The 24666-nt window shown below is 38.5% G+C and overlaps 1 protein-coding gene across 3 annotated transcripts; it reads left to right on the forward strand.

Annotated features, from left to right (window-relative positions):
* PRPS2 (phosphoribosyl pyrophosphate synthetase 2) lies at positions 1–24049 on the forward strand. Of its 3 annotated transcripts, XM_040055116.2 has the most exons (8): positions 1–166; positions 9825–10008; positions 12599–12619; positions 15955–16053; positions 17212–17336; positions 19801–19974; positions 22757–22916; positions 23774–24049. In XM_040055116.2, exons 1-8 carry the CDS (start codon positions 45–47, stop codon positions 23864–23866), a joined length of 978 nt encoding a protein of 325 aa, XP_039911050.1. In that variant the 5' UTR covers positions 1–44; the 3' UTR covers positions 23867–24049. The 3 variants fall into 3 exon arrangements, with proteins under 3 accessions (XP_039911050.1, XP_039911051.1, XP_039911053.1); XM_040055117.2 differs by lacking the exon at positions 12599–12619; XM_040055119.2 differs by lacking the exons at positions 1–166; positions 9825–10008; positions 12599–12619; positions 15955–16053; positions 17212–17336 and adding an exon at positions 17583–17731.
* The last annotated feature ends 617 nt before the right edge of the window (positions 24050–24666 follow it).

A 24666-nucleotide genomic window follows, 5' to 3' on the forward strand; every position in this document is an offset into this window, starting at 1 on the left:
GCCGCAGCCCCGACCTCGCCCGCCCGCCCGCGCTCGCCCCCGCCATGCCCAACATCGTGCTGTTCAGCGGCAGCTCCCACCACGACCTGTCCCAGCGGGTGGCGGACCGGCTCGGGCTGGAGCTGGGCAAGGTGGTCACCAAGAAGTTCAGCAACCAGGAGACCAGGTGCGTGCCTCTGCTCCGGCCCCGGCCGCGCGTCCCGCTCCCACGCCCCGCGGGCGTCACGGCCGCGCCCCGGACACACCCCCGCGCCCGGCGGCTGCCGCGGCGGGGCCCGCCCCGCTGTCACCCGGCCGGGCGGCGGGTCCTGCTCCCGTGTCACCCGGGCTGGCGGCGGGTCCTGCTCCCGTGTCACCCGCTCCGGTGTCACCCGGCCTGGCGGCGGGTCCTGCTCCCGTGTCACCCGGCCTGGCGGCGGGTCCTGCTCCCGTGTCACTCCGACGCCCCGCTGTCACCCGGCCTGGCGGCGGGTCCTGCTCCGGTGTCACCCGGCCTGGCGGCGAGTCCTGCTCCCGTGTCACTCCGACGCCCCGCTGTCACCCGGCCTGGCGGCGGGTCCTGCTCCCGTGTCACTCCGACGCCCCGCTGTCACCCGGCCTGGCGGCGGGTCCTGCTCCCGTGTCACCCGCCCCGCCGTCACCCGGCCTGGCGGCGGGCCCTGCCAGTACGGCTGAGCCGGTGCGCACCCGCGTACGGATGGCTTGGCGCAGGTGCAGCCGCGGGAGCGCAGCGTGGTCCGGTGTGTCCTGCCTGGCACTCGTTCCTGGTCGTCCCCCCTCCCTTCTCCCGCCTGCGGAGGTGTCCCGGCTGGCTTGTGCCGGCCCAGCTCGGGAGGGCTCCCGTCCGGGAGCTGCTTGGCCGGAGGAGGGCTGGCACGGCCCTGGCCGAGTGGAGAGCATCCTCCCTCCTGTGCCGTGGGAATAGTGTTTGCACGGGCAGCCCGCCTGCGACGTCAGGTGCATCCCACCGCTTGCAGATAATTAAATGTGCAGTTGATAATCTTTATCTACCTAAAGATAAAAAAAAAAAAAAAAAAAAAAAAAAAAAAAAAAAAAATAAAAAAATATTGGTTTTTTAAACTGTAGTATGCCATGCAGTTTTGTAAGTGGGTCTGCATACTGACAGATGTAAGTACAGGATGGTGATGCTGGATTAGATTTTAAAAAGGGTCTAGGTCAAATTACTCTTGCAGAATTTGTTGCAACTGGTCTTTATTTTGCATTAGCAGCCAGGTGCTTGTGTGTGGACCTGTTACAGTTCCTGTAGGGCTCTGCTCCCTAGTCCAGGACTGATGGTCATGCATGGAAGTGCTACAAGTTGTGATGGCCTTGGCTTACTCCTGAAAGTGCAGTCATACCAGGTTCCTGGCCAGCCAAACACAGAGAGTGACTTTGGTAACAGTCCAAAAAAATCCTGTGTGAAACCATGAGGACAGCTTGCTCACCTGGAGCCTGAGAATGTGATTGCCAATGCTTTTTCTATCAATGTTGCCTTTCTTTACTAGTGTGTCATCTTAGCTTTCTGACCCACCTATTTAATTTGCTCAATTTTCATGAAGAATTTTCAATTGAGGTGATAGTGGTATGTTCCCCCCCATGAGCTGGTAAGACTGCAACTGCTTTTCTGTATAGGTATGCGAGTCTGAGCTGCTGGCTGACTCTGAAACACAAGTTCCTGCTGTATGTAGCTGGCTAGTCTCTGAGGTCGTTGTGTGTTTATTTTTATCTGTTCTTGTTCTGAATCTCCTGTAAAAGCATGCTTTCATTGCTTCCTTTGAAAGATTAACATGGTGTGTTCTAAAATTGCTCTCACAAAGCTTGTCCTTTTTTCTGTCTACATTTTTGCATTCTCAGTGCAGTTGCGCTTGTTCTAGTTATGCTCACTGGCATTACTATAAACCCTCTTCCATTGGTGTTTATGCAATCTAATGTTTGCACACTCTAACTCTTCTATTCATTCCTGATTAAATGAAAGCTTAAATCTTCTCTCAATTCTTTCCAGCCCCATACTTGCTTTATTGCCCTTTGATCTCCTTTCTGCATGATAAAACTTAACTTGTGTATTTGGTTGCATGACTTTCTTGCTAACTTGTCTAATTTTCTTGAATGTTTGTTCTCCAGAGACACTTAATCTGTGCTTGAAACATAGCAAACAGAAGAACTAAACTGATTTAGGTTCCATCCAAGGTAGAAATATAGCTCCACAGTTTGCATATTTATTTTATAAATAAAATGTGCGCTTAAGGATGCACCTGTTTTTCCAGGTATGGAATATTCTGTCTGCTATTAAAAAAGAAGGTAGCGGTGACTGCAGGATGTCAGTGGTTCGGCTAATCTAGTAGTGCCAGCTTATTGTTTTAGGCAAGTAGTGATATAGTGTGGTTCAGATATGCGGAATGTATTTATTAGAAACATTATTTCTGGTTGTTTCTGTTGCAGCATGGAAAGGCTGACATTATCTTTTCTTATTTCTTTTATTCCCTGAATTAAAATGCCTTAATATTTTAAACTTTAAAGTGTTTGGGTTTTGTTTGGTTTGTTTTACAAATTCCTTCTTTTGAGAGTCTAATCTGAATTCCCTGTTTCCCCTTCAACAAGTAAAGTTGTATCCACTGTATAATATTACCAGTAATTTTACCAATATTCTTAGCAAGTTACTTCAGGATATTGACTTTCCAGTTTTCTAGATTAATGCTCTTAATAAAAAACAAAACAAAAAAAAACAGTAAGAGAATTCCTCAACAATGTATTTGAAATTAAGCTACAGGTAAAGTTGATACTTATGTAATGGAGTTCTTTCCTGTGGCATCTGGGTTTTCAGTCTGTCACTGCTGTCAAATTGTGTGTGTATGTAAGCAAAAAGTGACTTCTCCCTATATACAGTGACTCCAGCACTACAGTGAATTGGCATTATGAAATACACTTGCACTATTGCAGAATACTAAAACCTGATAGCTAAAAAGCTCAAAGAACCTTAAACCTTCCAGTGGCACTCCAGAAATCCCCCATGCAAACAGATAAGCCTGGGCCTGAGGGTCAAACTCTTGCTTTGTTAAGTTAGCAAGTTGCAGAGAAGATTTAACTTTTGTTCAAAACTCTGTTTTGCTGTTTGCTGCATTCTCTTAAATATAAATGATGCATAAATTGATAACTGTGTGCAGCCCCAGGCTTAAATCCTTGCAAAAGGTCCTAGCTGGAAGCCTTTTCCTTGAGAGCTGTAATTAGTCTGGCTTGCAGAATAGAGTGGAGGGAAGAGTTATTAAAATGTTTTGCGTTATATTTCAGGTCAAACAGGCTCTAGGTTTCAGTTCCAGGTCTCAGCAGCTGTAAGTGGGTTTGGGAAACTGATGCTGAATTTAGTCAGGGATAGGACCACCACTGACAAGCTCTGTGGCTAGCCAGTGCCTGTATGTCTACAGCTCCAGAACATTTAAAATGGGAAAGGCTTCTCATTTTTATCTGTATGGAGACTGGTGTATCTAGCAATAATATCGCAGTCCTCTTCTGAGGCAATCAATATTCTTTCAAGTTCTGTAGCTGGTGAATGTAATGTCTGCGCTGAGAAAGTGGGGGAAATTGCTGGCAGATTCAATCACTGCCCCATTTTTTTCCTCCTTCCCTTTAAACTGTATGGAAGTGCTTACCTTCAGGTGGCTACTAAAGTCAAGCAACCCTACCAAATGCAGCACCAGAGCTCCTCAATAAACTCTGGCTGTGGACGATAACTGTGTTATTATTCATAGCTTGTGTGTCAGTTAAGTGCCAGCCACAGTGTCGTGGTGGGAGCTTGGGTGGCACCACCTTAGTTATCTGGCAAAATGATAAGGGCTGCAGTGGGGGCTTAGGCAGTTTATCTTCTTCAAACCCCACAAGCCAACTGTCATCAGCAGTTCTGAGGCTGGAAGAAGAAAGGAATGGAAGTCCTTAAACAGGAATGGCTGTTGTGGCCTTAGCATCATGAAACTGTTTGACTGACATGTAACAGATACATACAGGTATTAACCACTCCAAAGATTTTGCAAAATTGTCTTTAAATATACTGAGATGACATTTAATTAGAGTTGCTGTACAGTTAAACCGCAGGACAGATATTTTTGGTGAGCCAGTTGAAAAAATATGATTGAATATATATCACTTTGTAAATAATTTTATTTTCTTAGAAGATAGGGTATTCTTCCTTCTCTAAAGACTATTTCTTTTAACTCTGCACTTGAAATACTTGTTATTCTCAAAATGGAGAAACTATTCATAGATGGCATTCTTCTGCACACATTTTTCCTGGTGAAAGATGCTAGTGCTGCCACCTATTCCTGTGGGGTTCCTGGATTCTTGCTGCCAAATTCACTGGCTGGAGTGAGTCTTGTAGATTTTCTTAATCCAAGAGGAAGGAAGTTGAAGTCCTGCCTGGCACATAGGAATTTGAAGGCTTCCTACCCACAGCCTTACTCATCTACTGAGGTTGGACTGTTTCAGAAACATCAAATTAAAGTGAATGTCATTTAGCTTTTACAGAAGGAAGTAAGGAATGCCTACAAAGGGTCATTGTCTGCTGTATGGAAAAAGCTGTGCTGTTGGTATGAGAGCCATTTTCTTGTGAGTAAATTAAACTGGATGTTGTGGGTTGATATTTGATCTTGGAAGTTAGGAAAAAGTAGCCAACGTTTCCCTGGAGAATTCATTCCAGGATGGGTTTGAGTCTGTATTTCACACAAAGTGGGGAAATGAAACCAGTTTGTTCTGTGAAGTAAATAACTGAAAAAAATCAAGAGCAAACCTGGAAACACACATCTTAGGGATTTACAATTTGTCACCTGGCTTTAAGACTTCCTTCTTATCTCCCCATCAGCATCCTTGTACTGTCGTTGTCTCAGATGAGACGTGACCTCATTGCATCTCGTGTAACCCGGTTCCTTTGGGTTCAGCTGGTGCAGAGCCATGAGCTGTATCACCCTGGGCTCTCACACCGTGATTATGGTGTTTGCAGATCCCTAGAAATAGAATGAGCAAGCTCAGGTCACAAACTGGTGTTAGAATAGCTGAAGACAGTAGGGATTACAGACACATTGGGATGTGAAGTGTTTCTTCGTACCGCCCAGCTGCTGAGCAAGTGATTCCTGGCTGGGCTGGTTGTGGTCTGCCTCTCTCAGTGGGGACAGCTGTCTCCCTCTCTCCCAGCTCACTTGCACAGCCATGAGCAAGAGGAGGCTGGAGAAACAGATTTTACTGGTTGAAGAAGGTAAAAATTGTTTCTGGACTGCACACTGTATGTGTTAAAGCCACAACAGTGTTTTGTTTTTATTGGGAATTGAAGATGCAGCAAATAGGGCCATTTATTGCATTGTTCATTTCTCTGAATTGCAAAAGGCCCCCAAATCCTTTAAAGCTTTTGGTTTGAGATTGCCACTTTTTTGACCTTGCCATATAGTGTGCACTTTTTTCTTTATGTAGCTGCTAAATACTTGAAATTTAATAAAAAATACCCTCAAAACAAAACAAACAAAAAACCCAAACAAACAAACAAAAAACCCCAAAAAACCAAACCCATCCTGCAACACCTTGCCCACCCCCAAAAAAAAGGCCAACCCCCCCCCCCCCCCCCCAATATGTATGAATACTGGTTGACAGTCCCAGGTGTCCTTAGGTTCAGAGTTTGGTACTCAGCCTTTGGAGAGTTTCTGTACACGCTCAGGCTTGTTAGACATTTGTTTCCAAATTTTTGAGGGTAGTTTTTTGACTGCATGTTGTTAAACCCAGAACTTGCTCAAGAAAAGGTGTTTGCCCCTTGCGGTGGCAGGCTGCGTACCAGAGTGGAGGGTGACAAGATATTTCCTATCTTCTGGTGTTTACCGTACCAGTGCTCTGCGTTAGAACTGGGCAATTGTTTATGGAGATCCAGGGGTTTGTCTTGGAACTGTGGTTAATCAAAGTGGAAGAGCCTAGAGTTGAGGGGAGACCATGGGTGCCAGGAGATACATGATGCCTACAGACTTTAAACCAACTCTGACATTTTTATTGTTTCTTTGTTGTTTTGGGCTTTGGTGGTACCCACTTTGTTATGAAACATCACGTCAGTTGAAATATTTGCCCAGTAAATTGAAGCTCTTGTGTTGAAAGACTTTACTCTGGGAAGTGTGTTCCCGAAGGTAAGGGGTCAAACACACCCTGCTGCTCAGTGCTTGCTATTGGCTGGGTTTCAATGAATTGCAAGCTCAGCATGTGGATTTGTTTGATCACTTTTGAGATATCGATTCATGTGCACACTGTAGGAGGACTCTAGACCTTCATTTTTGGCCTCTTCTCTGAGTGTTGAAAGGGCATGAATACATATCTACTTTACTAGCATCTAATTTGCTTGAGAAATCTTACTTTCCGTAAGCATGGCTAGAAACTTAATCTGCTGTAATTATTTTTAAAAATACATAGAGCCCTTGTGAGTGTATAATTTGAACATCCTAGTTATGTATTTACATTATTTACCTTTGTACTCTGGCTCTACATACTTAATCCCCTGTTTCCCCACAGCTGTTTGGTTTTTAGTTGGGACATAGAAATTTATAATTCCCATCACTACATTCAGTTTGGGCTGCACTATAAATCTAGCTCAAAAGGATCTCAATCTGCTATTACTCCTGATTCTGATTTTTGCTTAATGGATTCAGCCATTGAAATATGCTTGTAACCTAAGTGGGTTTTATGCCGTATCCTTAATTCATGGTTATTAGTCTGTCCAAGTTTCTACTTTGTAAATTGAACTCTCAAATCAGCCTTTGCAAGCTGAAGGCAGATACCAACACTTAAACTTGGTATTCATCATGTCCTATCTTATGTGTATCTTTCCCAGGGAGCGCCTTGTGCTCCTGGATGCCAAACAACTGGCTCAGAGTTAATTACTATGGTAGGCTATTGATTTTTGTAAATTTCCCTTTTAAACACAATTGTGTGGTGTCAGGGCTTTTAATGTACAGGTTCTGTTGACTCTTCTTGAGCAGAAATTTATTTAAACTGTTACCAAATAGCTGAATTTGATTAAATTGCATAAAACAAACAGAGTTTGTAATCTTGAGGCAAGAGCTTGTTCTTGTGTCCTTCCTCTGTGTCCTGACTATGTGAAATTGTTTATATAACCTCACAGACAGGTAATAAGGTCATGATATAGATGGGGGAATTTAGCAGGAATGTTAATAAGGTAAATGTCACAGAGTTTGACTGCAGTTAGCTTAGTATAGTCTAATAGATATTTGAAATACAGCATTCAAATACATCATTCTAAAGTTTATAGTCTTTTATTGGTTGCCTGAATATTAAAAAAAAAAAACCCAACAAAAAAACCAACCAACCCCAAACTTCCAATCTTCTGCCCTCCCTCCAGTTAAAAAAAAAAAAAAACAAAAAAAAAAAAAAAAAAAACAAACAAAAAAAAAAAAAAAAAAAAAAAAAAAACAACAAAAAAACCACAAACACACAAAACCACCACCCAAACCCACACCAGTGTGGTTAGTACAGGCTGTATCTCATGGAACACTTGCATCACAATGACTGGTTATCTTTTAGTCTCTAGTCTCTGGCTTGGGGAAGGTGAAATAGGCAGCTCTGTGTGTATCTGTTGGTTGAGTCTACACAATAGCTCTCAATACCAATCTTTGAGAAGGTAGATAATAAGAGATACTGATCTGTTGCACAGCTCTCTCATGTTGACTGGGAAATGTGACTACTCACATTTCTGTGCGACAAGTATGTCATTCTAGCCTCAAAAACATAGCTACAGTTCTTTTTCAAATGCACTAAAAGAGAAAGAAAGCATGTTTGTTTTCTAAGTTGTTTACAAGATGATGTTTATTGGTAGCCCAAGATCATAAGAAAAACAATATGAAAAAAAATGACAATAGAAAAATTATCACTTCAGGTCCATGATATTAACCAGACCTATATATATATGAAAGCATATTTCTTGACCTTTTGAAAACTTCCATCACATTTTAGCATAGAAGTGACAGTTTTTCAAAAGAGTAAAACAACTCCAAGTGTTCTTTCAGTATATTATGAACATTAAGATCATATACTTCTGTCACTCTGCCAATTTTTTTCCTAGTATATAATATTAGACTGTTAAATTAGCTGGGGTTTTTTCCCCCCCTCTAAGTAATAAAATAATTTTTCTTTGGGCATATTCCAAAGGTGTGGTATGAGACAACACTCATTATAAAGCAGATCTGTGTAACTGCTGAGTCAGGGTGCAACTGGTATTTTTTAAAGCCCTCACGATAAGCAGAAAGCTATAATAATGATTGAGGCCACATCTGTAAGCTAGTGAGTAGATTCTTCATGTGGAGCTGGATGTGTTTTCAGGGAGGCTCCTACTTGAGCCTGACTAGTTTTTCCAATAATGTATCACACTTAGCATCTTGCTGAAAAAATGTTAGGTTGACCAAAACTTTTCCAGCTCCGAAAAGGGAAACATACTAAGAAAATATTTTGATCAAAACAGTGTTCCCTGAATGACCTCATTCCATTGATCAAAAACCTAGGGAAGTAACAATTTTGTGACTAAAAAATTGTGTCTCTGTGGAATGATGAAAGCCTCCGAAAGGTTTCCTGACATATCTGCAGATAATGCTGTCCCTGATCACCTCTGGCCTTCCAGAGACCTGATGTTTCTTAATTTGCTTTCTTTTGACCTTAAGAAATCCTGCTACTGGCATTCATAGGCAAAAAATGTATTCAGTTAAGGAGACAAATTAAGACAGGATCTTTATATAGCTTGTTTGGGACTGCAGAGAACTCAAATAAGGCAGCTGAGAGCATGTACTCAACTATCTTGATGGTGATAAATCAAATGTGTCCTTATCATTAAGATGTTTAAAAGCAGTAAATTCCTTTCTGCGGAAAGCTCATGAGTCTTACATAGTGCCCTGAGAGCTGATAAACAAAACTTGTTAGGACTGTGTTTGACTAGAGCAAGCCTCAGCACTGAAGGACCCATTAGAGAAATTATTCTACCCACATCTGGGCCATCTGGATGATTTCCAGTCAGAAGATTCTGCTTATTTGTGTCTTGGGTAAAGATACAACCTTTTAAATAAGGATTCAATTTATTCTAGCATTTAATAACTGAGACTAACATAGTAGAGTATGGATTTGCAAGGTCTGATCACTTAATTATTTAGGAATTCTGTATGTTTAGTGTATGTTGTACATGGATTTAGGGAAAAACTCAGGTTTTACTGTTATATTTATATGTAAGTTTTGGAGTGATAGGCATGAAAAGTTAGTATGGTAGATGTCTTTTGCTTAGATCTAGAATTGAGAAAGAATACACATCCCACAGTTTGGTTTTGTCTTTCCTGTTTGTTTCTAAGTTCAATTTAATTTTTTAATTCTCTGGTGTGTGCAATGTCTTGAAATCTGTGGAAGAACAAAAAAACTTAGATACATAAGGAACCAAAACATGTAAGCAGAGTCAGTGCAAATCGAACAACTGATGCGAGTTGAGCCGTGGTAAGCTGTTGATTAGCAGCCTTCTTAGCTTTTCTGTAAGATTTTTGTCTTTTAAAAGCACTTTATTTGAACATCATGGTGTAGATTTTAAAGCTGTTGGTTGGTGCTGACCTGATGAAGACCATAATGGCTTATATTGAAACAGAGGTTGTGTCAAGGAGGCTGTTATTGAAATCACAGTAAAGATAATCCTACCCTAAATGGGGAGTTTACAGAAAACCTATGGTAGTATGTTAAAACACAACTGGATTTTTTTTTTTTTATTTTATCTTTTATTAATGCTTTTCCAGTAATTTGAGTGTTGAAATGATCATCTCCTGCTCTTTCAGTGTAGAGATTGGTGAAAGTGTGAGAGGGGAAGATGTGTATATTATCCAGAGTGGCTGTGGAGAAATAAATGACAACTTAATGGAACTACTCATCATGATCAATGCTTGCAAGATTGCATCATCCTCCAGAGTGACTGCTGTAATTCCATGTTTTCCATATGCCAGGCAAGATAAGAAAGATAAGGTAGGTAAGAACTGTGTCATTTTGGAAGGCTTGTGTTCACAGCTTGCTCACTTAAAATATTTGGAGGTTAATAATTTTCATAAACATTTAAGTGATTTGAAAGATTGCCCCCCCCCCCCCATCCTTTTCTCTTGGTAACATATTCAATTATCTTATCCACAAGTGAATGAAGTGAGACAATAAATTATTTTTTTGCATGTGCTTTGATAATTGACATGCCTCCAGTTTGCAAAAGTAGATATAATTTATGAGTGTGGTCTATTGCAGAGTATTTTGCTAGCAAACTGCATTTTATGGGATTGTTTATCCTGCTTTTTCAAAGTTTTTTGGTTTTTTTTTTTTAATTCCCTATTAATATACAGAGTACACTTTTTCAAGCATTATTGCATGGAATTAAATACTAAATTCAGAATGCTGTAACTATTATGTATGTAGGTTTTATCCTATGTGGTTAAACAGAGGAAGATGGAAGGAACTGATAAAATCCACAATACATAACAGAAATTAATAAAAACATTATTTTATGCTGCCAGACAGATTAACTTTTTTTATTGCTGCAATAATTATTTTGATTAATGAAGACAATAAATTGTATGAAAACCCCATAAATGCTCTACTGATTTTATTGCCCTTTTCCTGAATTTGATCTGTCATAACTGATGAATCTATCACTTCAGCCAAGTTGGTAACACAGTAACAAACCCTCTGTGGGAAGTGAGACTGATTTTAAAAAATAGAGAACTAGACTTTCTATCTCTACTATATATACAAAAAAACCCCTTTGCTAGGTTATATGAATGGTACTTTTACCTAAGCTCACTTGAAAAGAAGTAATAAGAAATGTGAATTTGGCTCGAAAATTGGATTGTAATGGTTGTATTTTTTGAAAATTGTCTCTGGCCTTTACTTCCTGTAAATGGACTGGCCCCTCTCTTTCACTTTGGGCATCAGGCAAACCATTCTGCAAGCCTTCTGTTGATCTTTATGTTCTTCGGGATAAAAAACATAATAAGAATGAAGTAATGGAGAAGCTAAAACCAATAACAGTTACTACAAAATATGTAAAAGTCAGCCTGTGATGTCTAAGAACAAAACTAAAAAACTTATTTTCTGGTATATTAATTCTTTAAGTGCAGGCTCTGTAATACCATACCTGTTATACTTCCAGAAATGGAATTCAGGAGTTAAAAAGTAAGACCCTATTCTTTGCCTATGTCTCTTGGTACTTCATTTATGCTGTGTTTTGTAGTAGATGATGCTTTCCCTTGATCAGAAGGGGTGAAATACTTTATATCAAAAGACCTTGAAAGGGTATCAATAAGCACTTAGTTGAAAAGAAGAGAAAGCATCTCACTATTTCCCACTTCATATTGGGAAGTTCTGCTGTACCATCCTCTAAATTCTTGGTGTGGGAAGAGGATGAGCATGTTCCAAAATTCCCATGCATCTAAATCATCTTGTTAAGGGCCCAAATTCCATGTGGCAGACTTTCAGAGACATTTTAACCCCTCAATGAGGTGGCACAGTGCATGCCATCCAGGAGCATTTTGTATTTCAGAAATCCCATTTGAAAGTGAATAACCCAGGAAAGTAATTTTGATTACTAGAGATTTTGAGATCTTTTTTTTCCCCCAGAGTGTTCCCTCTGTGTGTCACTGAGTTCCACAATTTGAGGCTACATTTTTTTGTTGTTGTTGTTTGTGGTTTTGGTTTTTTTCCCCCTCTGTTTTGCAATTGAGAAATTGTTTGCCATCTTTGGAAATTAACCTTGGTAGTTGACCTCCGTGTTGCAAAATAAGCTATAATAGAGCTGTCAGCATTGGGCAGCTTATTGACAGAGACATCTTCCCTCCTGCTTGCATCAGATCACTCGGTCTTTGCCCCCTCCTGAGTGCACAGGCTTTGTGTGCTGCCTGAAGTGTCAGTAAAGTGCCAGCCATTTTCTTCCTGTGACCGTACACAGCTCTTCTCCTGCCATGAAAGACCTTGCCGTAGTTTGCTTGACTATGAACTGAAACAGTGTAATCTGCAGATGGATGCTTTTTTCTAGTTTGAATTTAAGTTATTTGCTTTAATTAATTATGAACTAAATAGACAGCTTAAAATAACCAAGTATTTGTCATATTGCTGGTGCAGTCCTGATTCCTGAGAACAATGGAAGTGCTTTTAATTTATTTATGTAGGGAAAGGGCCTGCAATAAAAATCTTAGTCTGAACAATCTAATCTATTCTGAAAATGTTAGCACTAAACCTGGACTATCTTTAAATGAGAAACAGATTAACAGAAAAAAAAAAAGAGGCTTACTGAGAATGATAAAAAGTCAATAAATTAATTTAGATTCATCAAGTGCTGCCCTAAACTAGAATACTGCTGATGCACAGGCTACCTAAACTTAAAAATAGCTCATGTGTTTCAGTGCTTTGACTAAAACTGCACTTATGCATCCTGTAATTATGCCAGCCTTCCAAGCTGTGGGCAGGACACATTTCTGTAAGATGCTGCAGAGATGCCTTTGAGATTAGTTAAAGTACAGTGACAGGTGGGTTTGGTGTTCTACAGCTCATGTAACTTTGTTTTTTTGATTTGTAGAAGGGGTCCGTGGAACGTTGGGTAGGTATCTTTTTTTTTTTTAATCTAACACTACACATTTCCATTAATATGGCCTTAAAGGGTGAAACTTACTGGGTTACATTATGTATAACTAGGAACATTTTCAGTTTCACTTCTTGATTTCAGTTGTGTTTCACCTAGGCCATGACAGTAATCTTGTGGAATAATTTCCTACAAGAAAACCCCTAGATTCTAGTTAAAAAATTATTTGGACATTCAAGACAATGGCTGTCAATTTCTGAGGCTTCAAAGCATATCTCATTTTTGAAATTATGAATTTGGGTAATGCATTAGTGAACATTCAGTATCTGTACACTTCACAACTGGCTTTCTTGGAAGTGAAAGTTCCAGTTATAAATCTTTGGGCTTTCTTTGATTTCCTTTTTTTTTTTTTTCTCCTGTTCAGTGTGCATGTGATGAATATTAAGCAAGACAATGTACTAAGATGCTTAAAGGCAACATAGCTTTGATCTTGATGTGGACAACTTTTGCTTTCAGCTATGTGTCCTTCGCACAGTTACTCTTGTGAGGTTGTTTATATTAGTTTTGTGGATTCCTCCTGCCACTGGTAATTCAAGTAATTTTTTTTTAACAATTTAGTTTCTATACATAATCTAATGCTGCATTTCACACTAATAATTCTAAAAATTATCTAAAATTACATCAAAGAATTGAAGAATGAATTCTGTGAATCTGTGTTCTTACCTCTCTTATCAGAAGCAAACCTAACAAACTACATTATAAGGAAAATCATGAGTTCTCATCCACCTTTGTTACCCAAGTTTCTGAACAATGAGGCCAGGTTATCTGATGTTCCCATGAATATACTTCATTTGATTTTAAAATAGTCTTCAATTTACATCATATTGTAGCACAAAACTTAACTTTCTATGCAAGCAAGCAAATCTTAAATGTGTCATGTGGGTTTTCTTTAATGCACAATTTTGTGTAAAGGAAAATGTCAGCTGCAAGCTTCTTTTGTCTTATTCTCCTATTAGCCTATTCTTAAGAAACAGGTACTGGTGTCTGGCTATCTTTCCTTCCAAGACCCTCTGTCCACCAACCTGTAGGCAATCTGTGATGTGTGCATATCTGCTAAAACAAGTTACCTAGTGGTAAAACTTCACGTTCTTCCTTCTGGGAAGGCAGCCTGCAAGGCCAGCAGCTGAAGGAAGTACCAACTGGTAATGTATGCATTAGTATGGGATGCAGGAAAGTATTTTATTTGGGGTTTTTTGTGATGGTGATACAGTATTGATACATGAGGCAAACTGAATGGTATCTACATTAAACAGAAATGAGAAAATTAGACAAAATTCAGTGTGCTGGATGGAGTGGAAATGCCAAAACCACGCTCTGAAAAGAAAGTAATTTGCCTTTAGCTGCTAGCTGGAACTAGTTATTTATTTATACCACTGGGGCTGGTCTGGTTTGCCATTTTCTTTTCCTTTCTCTTCTATTTGAGCTGACTGTTGGTTCAGACAAGTCCTACTGTACAGCACAAGGGAAATTTCTAGCTTGGAAATATAGGATAGTACAAGCAGGAGAACAAACCTCTCATTTCAGATTTACCTGTTAGTCCAGCTTAGTGGTGTCATTAAACTGGATCTTTGCATTCTGTTAAGAGAACACTGCAATAGAATAAAAAGAGTAGGTACTAAATATTTCTTTTGTTAGATGTTGACAGAGATTTGAGAGTATTTTGAAGTCCAGTTTAAAAATGTCAGATGCTAAAATGAGTTGAAATGATCAGAAATTCAAATGGCATGAACAAATATTTGCTACTAATAATAGAAATATCCAGAAAGCTTTGGACAACTTACAGAACTGAAATTAAATAAAGATCAGTGTTGTCCTCAGTGACTGGAAAATAAACTGTGTTGAAGCACTAATGATAATAAACTCTTCTGGAAGCGATATGCATCTGAATTGCAGAGATCTAGGGAGGTCCTGGCTCTTGCATCTGCTTTCTGTGGATCTTACAGAGACAAAATGATGGTGATGTTCTGTGAAACACAAGATCCAAAAAGGATGGTTTACAAAAGGAAGAATTTCAGTAATGATGATGATCTGGCCATAGAACAAGACTGCAGTATCTGAGTTTCTATTCCAGAAGTGTGTTGTCCATCTGCGGGTTAAAATGCCCAGTGTCCACCTAAACAGTTTTCATGAAAATACTGGCTTCTTGATAGCACACAGATGGAAAAGCTTCCATGCTAAATTATCAGTGATTCAGCTCATTGCCACTTATGCCCTTGAGTATCGATGGAAGGAAAGCAGAGGTACTCCATAATTGTGTGTATGGGCTGGAAGGAGAGGAAGTTCCTGGGAGGTGAAATGAGGCTGTTTGATAAAGAGATGTAGCAGGAGAGAATGTGCCAGCTGAAAACAGTCTGATATTGAGATGGAAACTGACTTGCAGTTCTGCCTTCATGCTAATATTATTGCCAACTATTAGCCTTATTTAAAGATTAGCAAAAGCAAGTGGGAAGTTCTGTTTAGTGTTTGTTTAGAGTTTTTGTTTAGTGTAGAGGAAACTGTCTAGAGAAACATAGGTTTTTACAGAGCTTTAAAAAATGAAAAAACTTTGGAGTAACTAAAAAAAAGTGAGGCATCCTCCAGTCATAGTTTCCCTTTTTTGCTTGTTTGCTTGGTCTGCATCCTGGGTGCTTTTAAGAACCTCGTGACATTGGCATTAACTTGGCTAATAAGATTTTTATTCCTCTTTCATTCTTTCTACTTATTTGGGAGTTCTAGACTCCTAATTGCATTCAGGAATTAAACATAAATTTAAAATAAAAAAATAAAAGTCAGGGTAAAAGACCCCTGCCAACAAGGTTCTCCTACAAGCTTTACTGTGTTATGAAGAAATGCTTGATATTAACATTGTTTTAAAGCAGTGTTTTCCCAAAAGTTGGGTTAATTTTGCCTTTGATCTTTGGGTTTTGCAATGTTTCTTAGAAGAAGGTAGTATTGAGCATTTATGTAGACTAGAGGCTTAGAGAAATGAAGATTGTCTTTCTGCTATGAAAAAGTCAGCTGAAACTTTTAGGTAGAAGAATTGGAAAACAATATCCCAAATTTTATCTCTTTAATACAAAGCATTATTAGGCAGACTGTGCAAACTGATTTAGATATTCCTAAATGCTTTACTGAGTTTCAAAACCCTAGTAGCAAAATTGACAGGCTGGTTTGGCTAAAGTTCTGAAGGTTTTCATATCTAGATTCCAGATATTGCAAAGGAAAAAAAAACCAAGAAAAATAACTAATCTTCTGATTCCTTGCATCTAGTCAAAATATTTTTTAAAAGTAAACATTTGTGCTTTATTCCTCAGAGCCGTGCACCAATCTCTGCAAAACTTGTTGCCAACATGCTGTCAGTTGCAGGGGCTGACCACATCATCACCATGGACTTGCACGCTTCTCAGATCCAGGTAACTGTTGGTTCTTACCCATTGTGCATAGAAGCTCTACTGAATTAATGTAACAAGCTAACAGTAATTTTCTGGGGTTTTGGTCATTATTTTAAAAGGCTATGTACAGAACTGTGTGGGTTCAGAGAAAGTCTTGCTACCTGTTTCTAATGAAATTCCCTTTTAGAAAGAGACCAGTCTCGATTTTATGGGGTGATTTTGCAGTTACTTCAAATATTTGTGCATTGGAGCCTTTGGTAGAATTTGCCAAGTCTAATGTAAGAGCTTCCAGAACATAAAATATACTGCCTTGGGGCAAGTTCTTAATCTTAGCCTTGTCAGAGATTATAATATTGCCCTAGGTAGAGTTTTGTTGTTACAGCCAAGGGTGTAATATTTTCTTAAAAGAAGTGGAGATGGAGCCTGGCAACCCTTATCTGGCTTACTGCTGAATCCAGCAAATCACAAAACCTTTGCTTCAGACACAGAGCAGACATAATTTGTCATTCTCATGTGTACCTTGTTTTAAGAGAACTTATTTTTTACAGAAAACACCATATCTTTCAGTTCTGACACTCCATTTAATCAGAATTTCTTAATATCCTAGATGTCTGTCACATAAATAAAAATGTCTAAACCAGATTTCTTGTTTTTACAATGTGTACAGAGATTCCATTTTAGTTTGAGTCCTCCCCATGTTGAAATACTGCTGTTAATGTCAAGCAGTTGAAATTTATGGAAGTTGAGTATTACTCACTGGATTTTTTGAGAGCTTTTCACTAGCATGAATTTACTTGAGTGCCTGAAGGTGATCATATTTTCTGATTTTTATATCAATTGAGAACATCTGTTTTGTTTTTCATTACTCTTGGGTGATATTTTTAGAGACCTGTCCTGGTTTAGGGCAAATTTGGGAGAAAACCCTTGAATAGGGTCCCTCTGGGGAGCAAACCTGAATGATCTTTCTTTTTAATTGGTCTGGGAAATAACCTTCTTGGATAAAAGCGGAAAAAACTTTGACTTCAGCAGCATTTGACAGTAGTATTGAAAGCAGAATTAAACCAGTGTAAAATACTAATTAAGTTCTACCATTCATGAAAGGCTTGATTATTTCCCTTTATCTTTGCTCCAGGTAAGATACAAACACATATTCATGAAACTCTTTTTCTTTTGGGCTAGGGTTTCTTTGACATTCCAGTAGATAACCTGTATGCAGAACCTGCAGTCCTGCAGTGGATTAAGGAGAACATTCCCGAGTGGAGAAACTGTATCATAGTCTCACCTGATGCAGGTGGTGCAAAAAGGTACTAAACAAGCTTAAAACTCTTAGATTTACATACAGTTACTGGTTAATGATCTAGTTTGTCTGGTCTTCAGTATTCCTCTCTGAATTGTGCAAGATATGGGGTACACCACTGATGAATCAATTGCCTTGTAAAAACAGAACAACTAGTTCTTCCAGTGCTGTTCATGCTTGAAAACATTCAGGAGCTTTCTATACTCTAAAGAAGATATTTTTCTCTCTCCCTGGTTATGGCCTCATTAGCTGAATCCCTCCACCAGAGGGAAGAGATTTTTCCTGCTGCTTGCTTCTTTAGTCAAGTTGTTGCGCCTCTTCCTGCTTCGCTCTGGAATTGCCAAACTTTCCCTTCTCTGTCAAAGCATATGGCCTATTCCCACTGTACCTGCTCGCATTTAGGTAAGAGCTTGCTTGACTCATATTTCTTTTTTCTTTACGTTATTGCATTCCAGATGTAAACCTGCTGACCCCAAGTTTTGCACCATAAATACTAGAAAAAGGGAATGAAAGTTTGAGCGGTGAAGGGTAAAAATAGAAAACGTAGTTCATTGGAGGCTTTCTTCATTCACAGCATGTGTTACTCATTCAGCAGACTCTGTTTTATTTGGTATTGATTGAGCATAAACCAATGCCAAAGCTCAGAAGCAGACTGGCTGGTGAGGCAAAATGCTTATTCTCGGGTTTTATTGCTCATGCTGCTGCTGCAGAGGGAACAAAGACAAATGAAGTAAGACTCCTGTAAGCCCCCATAGCATTTTAAAAGTCTGAAATACAGTATGAGGAAATGTGTGAGACTGTCATAATTTGATTTTAATTAAGTCCTTGAGTCTATTGTGAGTGTTCATGTTGAAATGATTTTTTGGGAAGTAAGACTGAGTACCTAGTTGTTTCTTTTTAGATTAATGAAGTTACAGATGTTAAGAACATGGACAGCATTCTAAAAGATCTCTTAGTTAAATTTCTTTGTTTGTTCCTGTCAGGATACTGTTATTTATGTATTTAGTTTTTATGTTGGTTTTGGTTTTTAAACAAAATACAATCTTTGCTTAGAATTCAAGTCAAAAGACAGCATTTTTTCCCCTACCAAATATTTTTGCATCATCAAATTAATCATAAAATTTTATTTTTTGAAGATCACTCTCACTGTATTTAGTATAGCTAGTACAGTCTATCTTTAGTATATTTCTGTTATAATGCAACCAACCAGTTTCTGGTGAAGTAGGGGTAAATGTTGCTTTCAATAAGTTCATAGCTTCTCCTTCACCTCCAGTAGTAAAATGCAAAGAAAATTGTTTGGGCTTTCCATTTAAAATATATAGAACTTTAAAATAAAACTTAACAAAAAATAATAGAATACTAAAATTGAATCTAAATTATCTGAAAATTTAAATCTGTAAGTATTAATTTTAAATAAATCCATTTTCTTGCACTCTTTTAAAATACTTGATTTTTGTTTCTTATCCCTTGCTTGGTTTTTTTCCCCAGTTTATTAGATGTTGCAACTGAAATAAGGCATGGAAATTCTATTGATATCTTAATGCCTCTGAGGTATTGAGATTTGCTATGAAATTACACTATTCATAAAAAATGCCAAAGTTTTTGGATTTTTGTTTATTTTTCAATTTGTTGAAATACAGTAACTAAAACTTCTATATTTAAGTGGTAAAGAAACAAAACTGTATTCTCTATTAACCATGCATGTTAACAACCTTGTAAACAACGTTCCAGACACAGAGAAGGCAGGCTACAAGATTGCATCCGCATTTAGAGAAAAGCATGGAATTGTTTATTTGTGTCTCTTTATACCTAAGAGCTCTATTATATTAAACAAACTGGAAAAAAGCAATCAGAAGTCTGTAACACGTGAAGTTTACTTTTGGAAGTTTGTTTGGCCACCAGAGGTCACCCTGAAGAATTTTAGAAGATCTTTGTCAAGCAGCTGTATACTAAGGGAATTATTAATGAAGTAAGCTACTTGATTACTAGTCAAGTACTGTGAAAAGAATTATTAATCACAATTAACTTGTTTGGTTTTTTCCCTTTGGCTTGCTTTCAAATCCTGCAATGGTATTTTTCAGTTAGAATGTTGAAGTGCACATTCCCGTAGGGTTAGAATCGACTTCCCCCTACTTTAAATTAACTAGTGTGACCAGTATTGCAGCAGCTTAATAAAAGCTTGTGAATAGCTGATATGTTTTCAAAGCCAGGCACATAATGACAGAAAATCAAAATCAACTTAATTGAAAAACTGGTTTTTGGGGTACAGCTTAATACCAATACTCTGGTTGTATTTATTAGCAGTTAATTAAGATTGTTTCTACCTGTCTCATTCCTTTCAAAAGTTTTTGCTGTGTTAATTTGAAAGCAAAAGAAGACAAAAAGTGTGTTTGGTGACAAATACATACGTATGACTCTTTTTTCTTTTTAAATGGTTCTCTAAATGTGTTGTATTTTTTCTTGTAACTTAGGGTTACTTCAATTGCTGACAGACTGAATGTGGAATTTGCTCTCATTCATAAGGAAAGAAAGAAGGCAAATGAAGTGGACAGAATGGTCTTGGTTGGTGATGTGAAAGACAGAGTAGCAATTCTTGTAGATGATATGGCTGACACATGTGGCACAATATGTCATGCAGCAGACAAGTAAGTATTATTATGATGTGTCTTACTGTAGTGTTCTTACTCACTGCACAGCTGATGAATGCAGTTGTCCTCAAAGCCTGTAACCGAACCTGACCTCTGTAGTATCAAGTCATTTACAATCCTTGATCTGATAGGTCACAGTTCTGTGATTCAGCTGTGTCTTTCTTTAGAACATGAAATTGAGAAAATATTTACAGAAATATACCTAAGAAGAATGCAGAATGAATAAGATGTCATATAACTTGAAAACGACTTGGGCATCTAGTGCACTTTACAGCAGAAACAACAGCTCAAAAATCATTCTCTCCTCGAACCTCATCATGGAGCCTTTCCACTCTCCTTAGGCAACCTTTCTCAAAGCTTTGCTGGGTTTAACACTGTAAATACCACAAAAGTATTTTCACCATAGTGTCCAATGCAAATATAATATTAATCTTCACAGTACATCTTAAGTATAAAACTACTTGTCCTTTTCATCTGGGGAGGCAAGCGTAAGTTTTCCTGTCTTCTGTCTGAAAGTTGGTTGAAGAGTTCTCATTTCCCTCTAGATTCGAGTAACTTGAGTTTGTTCAGCCTTTCCACAAGGTTTGTAGAATTCTGTTCAATTGTGATGCCTTCTGGATTCCTTCCAGCTGTTCTGCTTCTTGAAGCGGAGCTTGTGAATGTAGACCCACTATCCCAACTAAGGCTCTAGCAGTGCTAAGTAGAAAGGTTATTTATGGTTTTCCAGGTGCCTTTATGCTGGTTCTTTTCAGGTTAGTAGTAGGGCTGGCTCATGTTCATCTGGTTCTCAGTCAGCATGCCCAGGTCCTTTTCCGCCAGGCAGCTTTTCAGAATCTCTTCCCTGAGCCTGTGTGCTACAGGGGTTGTTGTGACCCAAGTGCAGGACCTAGCACTTGACCTTATTGAACCTCATAAAAATGGCCCCAGCCTATTGATCCAGCCTGTCCAGGTCCCTCTGCAGAGCCTTCCTGCCCTCAGGCAGATCAACACATCCAACCTCACTCGGTGTTGCCTGCAAACTTAACTGAGGGTGCCCTCAATCCACTTGTCCAGATCCCTGATAAAAATGTCAGATGGGTTTGGCCCTAGGGGAAACCCACTAGTGACTGGCTGCCAGCTGGATATAACTCCATTCACTCCCACTTTCTGGGCCCAGCCATCCAGCCAGTTCCTTACCCAATGAAAAGTGTACCTGTCCAAGCTGTGAGATGCAAATTTCTGCAGGAGAATGCTGTGGGAAATGGTATGAAAGCCAAAAGTGAGCTAGACATTGTTCTTGGTGGCTTGAAGTAAAGATAATCTCATGAGTTTACAGTCTTTATGCTGTTTGCACCTATATAAAGAATGTCAAAAACTCGCAGAAGACAGATTCTTATGGTCTTGTATTTCTAACAATTTTCATGGAAATTTGATCGAATTTTGCAGAAGTGTTGTGTAGTTGCTTGCTATCTGTATTCTAATCTACATCATACCTCAAAATATTCTTCTAGGCTGTGCTCTTTGCAGATCAAAATCACAAATTGCTTAGCCAACATCTTTTTTATACTCTTGTGCATACAGGAAGGTAATTCCTGTCAAAAACCTTTATTTCTTTCCTGTGTTAAAAGAAGCATTCTTTCTTTACCTGCAGTACATTTCTATAGACCAAACTGTAAAACTGTCAATCACCTTCAATGTATCTTCAGTGTTCACTAAGAAAGATACTTTTGCTTCAGTGATGCTTCCTTGTATTGTGTTCTTGGCATGAGCTAGTGCTTTTCATTAATGTCAAATGCAGGTGGGATGTACTTTGTGTATAATAAGACTTGCACACCAAAATACTCCCTAGAACTCTTTTGTTGCAGCAACCTAGATGCATATCAAGCAGTTGATCTACGAAATATATTTTCAGATACAAGAGATCAACTCGCTTAAGTACAAACTCAAGTACATGTACACACTCATCCTGTTGCAAGGGATACTTCTTGTAGGCTGCAGGTACTAAATGTAGTGCTGAAAATGACCAGAAAACTTCAATTCTGTTAAGTCATTCCAAGTGAGTTGATGATTCTGTGATTTTGCCTTTTTCTCTTGTGCATCCTCCTGTGCCTTTGTGATGATCTGATAAAATGCTATTCCTCAGGGCCTCTATTTCTAAGGCTAGAGAAGCAGGTAAGACATAGCTGGGCACCTGGAGGCATTGAGGCCATTAGAAACTAAATTAGGATATTTTGACTCATTCACAAGGTGATCCAGTTCTTTGGTTTATACTTTTTTTCCTCCTCATGCATCACTTCACTGTGTGCTTGGATCAGCAGCATGTGTTCCCACAACCTTGCAGTAAGCTAGGCTTTTAATCATTAACATTTCTTCTTCCTCAAAAACTCCTTCCAAGCAGAACTGTTTGAATTGCAAATGAAAATAAAGGTGGACAATGACGAAGGCACAATAGAGTTGTGAATGCTGCCATCCAATCTACTTAATTTTTTTGCCTGGTTAAGATACAAAGCTTGTACTGGAGTTCATTTTTATGTTGTGCTGATATGGTCAAAAAGTGCAGCATTGTAGATTAGTATCACTGCTGCAAATAAGAACTTTTTAATTTAATTATAATTTTGGTGGGGATTTTTCTGAGACAAGTCGAACTTTTTCAGGTTATACAAATATCTGAATTATTTTGTAGATATTTTATATGTAGGACTTTGTAACAAAAATGTATTTTAGAGATTTGTATCTGGCTTTGTCTATAGCCATTTATCTAAACATGCATCACAGTATGCTATTTTTGTGTGTTCCACAGGTTAATGTCTGCTGGAGCTACTAAAGTTTATGCCATTCTGACTCATGGCATCTTTTCTGGTCCTGCCCTCTCTCGGATTAATAATGCATCATTTGAGGCTGTTGTGGTAACTAACACAATCCCTCAAGAGGAGAAAATGAAACACTGCCCAAAAATACAGGTACAGTGGTGTTTATATGTAATTTATTTTGATTCAGTATTTGTATTTTGCTGCTTGCTTGTGCTAGAATTTGTGCCTTGAGACTAAGTAATCTTAAATACAGTGTTTGTAAAACACTTTGCTAAAACGTGCTAAAGCAGTGTTCTGAGGGGGTGCAGGTAATATAATAGAGCACTTCAAAATATTTGGTATTTGGCACACCTTGAGTGTGCTTGGTTGTGAAAGAGGGAGAAATGTAAAATTGACTGATTTTTTTCTTTTTTTTTTTTTAATCTTTATTAATCATACAATATTTGCACATAGGAACCTAATTATTCTGTTGAGGAGGCCCTCAGAAATCTTAGATGACTATTTTTTCTTGAAAAACACAAATGGAATTGTTCTGAAAAGTGTCCCATTTGGAGGTTTTCCTTAGTACAGAGTGGAGAAAAGCATAAAAGATTGAGGTTTTAAATGCATTATTGGATTTTTTTAAAAGCTTAATATTTGGTATTTATTGAAACAAGGCAAGCACTTAAAAAGGGGTACTTCGTTTAAACTGTATTTATGTCAAGCAGACACTGCCATCTGATGGCAAGAATAGTGGGGCTTTTTGACAACATGCCCTTTGTTAGATGTGCTCAACAATATGACTGTTCAGTGATCCTAGTCAATGATTTCTTACTCAATTTTTGAGTTCTTACTTGGTATTATTGCAGTTCTTATGTATATGTTCAATGCCTAAGCTTTAATGTTATATTACTTTCTAGAAATAAAAGCTACAAAGGTAGATGGAATGTTTGTTTATATGTTTATAAACTGCAGAGTTTATTGCTCTTGGCATGGCATCAAATCTTTCTTCTCAATTTCTCTTTCAGTTTATTGACATTTCCATGATCCTGGCAGAGGCAATTCGAAGAACGCACAATGGTGAATCTGTGTCTTACCTGTTCAGTCACGTCCCCTTGTAACTGCAGGGGATTACACTGTATCTTTGCAAGACTCTCCTAAGCACTGTTTTTAACGACGCACATCAACCATGAGAAATTAGTATCTTTGTACAATTCGAGAGCTTGTATGTTTAATTATTGTATTTGTCGTGTAATTACCATTTGTTCTTTGTAAATGGGCAATAAATCTCCATCTTGCAGAAACCTTATGAATTCTCTCGAGAGTCTGGAAGTCTTATGTGTTGTGTAAGTTCTTTTATGTGCCTCTTCTCACATTCAGCTAACTGCTGTGTCAGGTCCATCTTTCTATACAGAACTATAAACTGGATTTAACAGGAATGTATATGTATATGGTCATTCTCCATGTTGAGCTAAATGCTACACACTTGAGTTTCTTGTATCTATTAATCTGTTGGGCAAACAGCTGGGTTTTTTTTGTTTAGGTTTAAGTACCCTGAACAGTATTTTGTAAGCCCTAACAATACTAAAGGTCATGTTATTTGTCAACAGTTATTGAAAATTACATGGTATGACCTGTTTGATACACTTAATATCTTCCGGGAAAAAGTAAATATTTGGGCCAGCTGTTTTCTTCTGTAAAGCTCTCATCACATTAAATTGTTTGCTTAAAATCTATTCTGTAAAGTTGCTGTCTTCAGTTGTAAGATTGATGTTTCACTCTTCCCAGTATTATTAATATCACTTGTCTAAATAATGACCAAGCTTTAATTGTGAGCAGTTGGTGTAAATTTCATTTTTTCTCTGTAGTTTTTGACATTCCCTGTTTGTGATGATAGGAATAATTTTATAAAATCTTTCCT

This window comes from Hirundo rustica, chromosome 2 (genome assembly GCF_015227805.2).
Source record: "Hirundo rustica isolate bHirRus1 chromosome 2, bHirRus1.pri.v3, whole genome shotgun sequence".
Classification (NCBI taxonomy): Eukaryota; Metazoa; Chordata; class Aves; order Passeriformes; family Hirundinidae; genus Hirundo; species Hirundo rustica.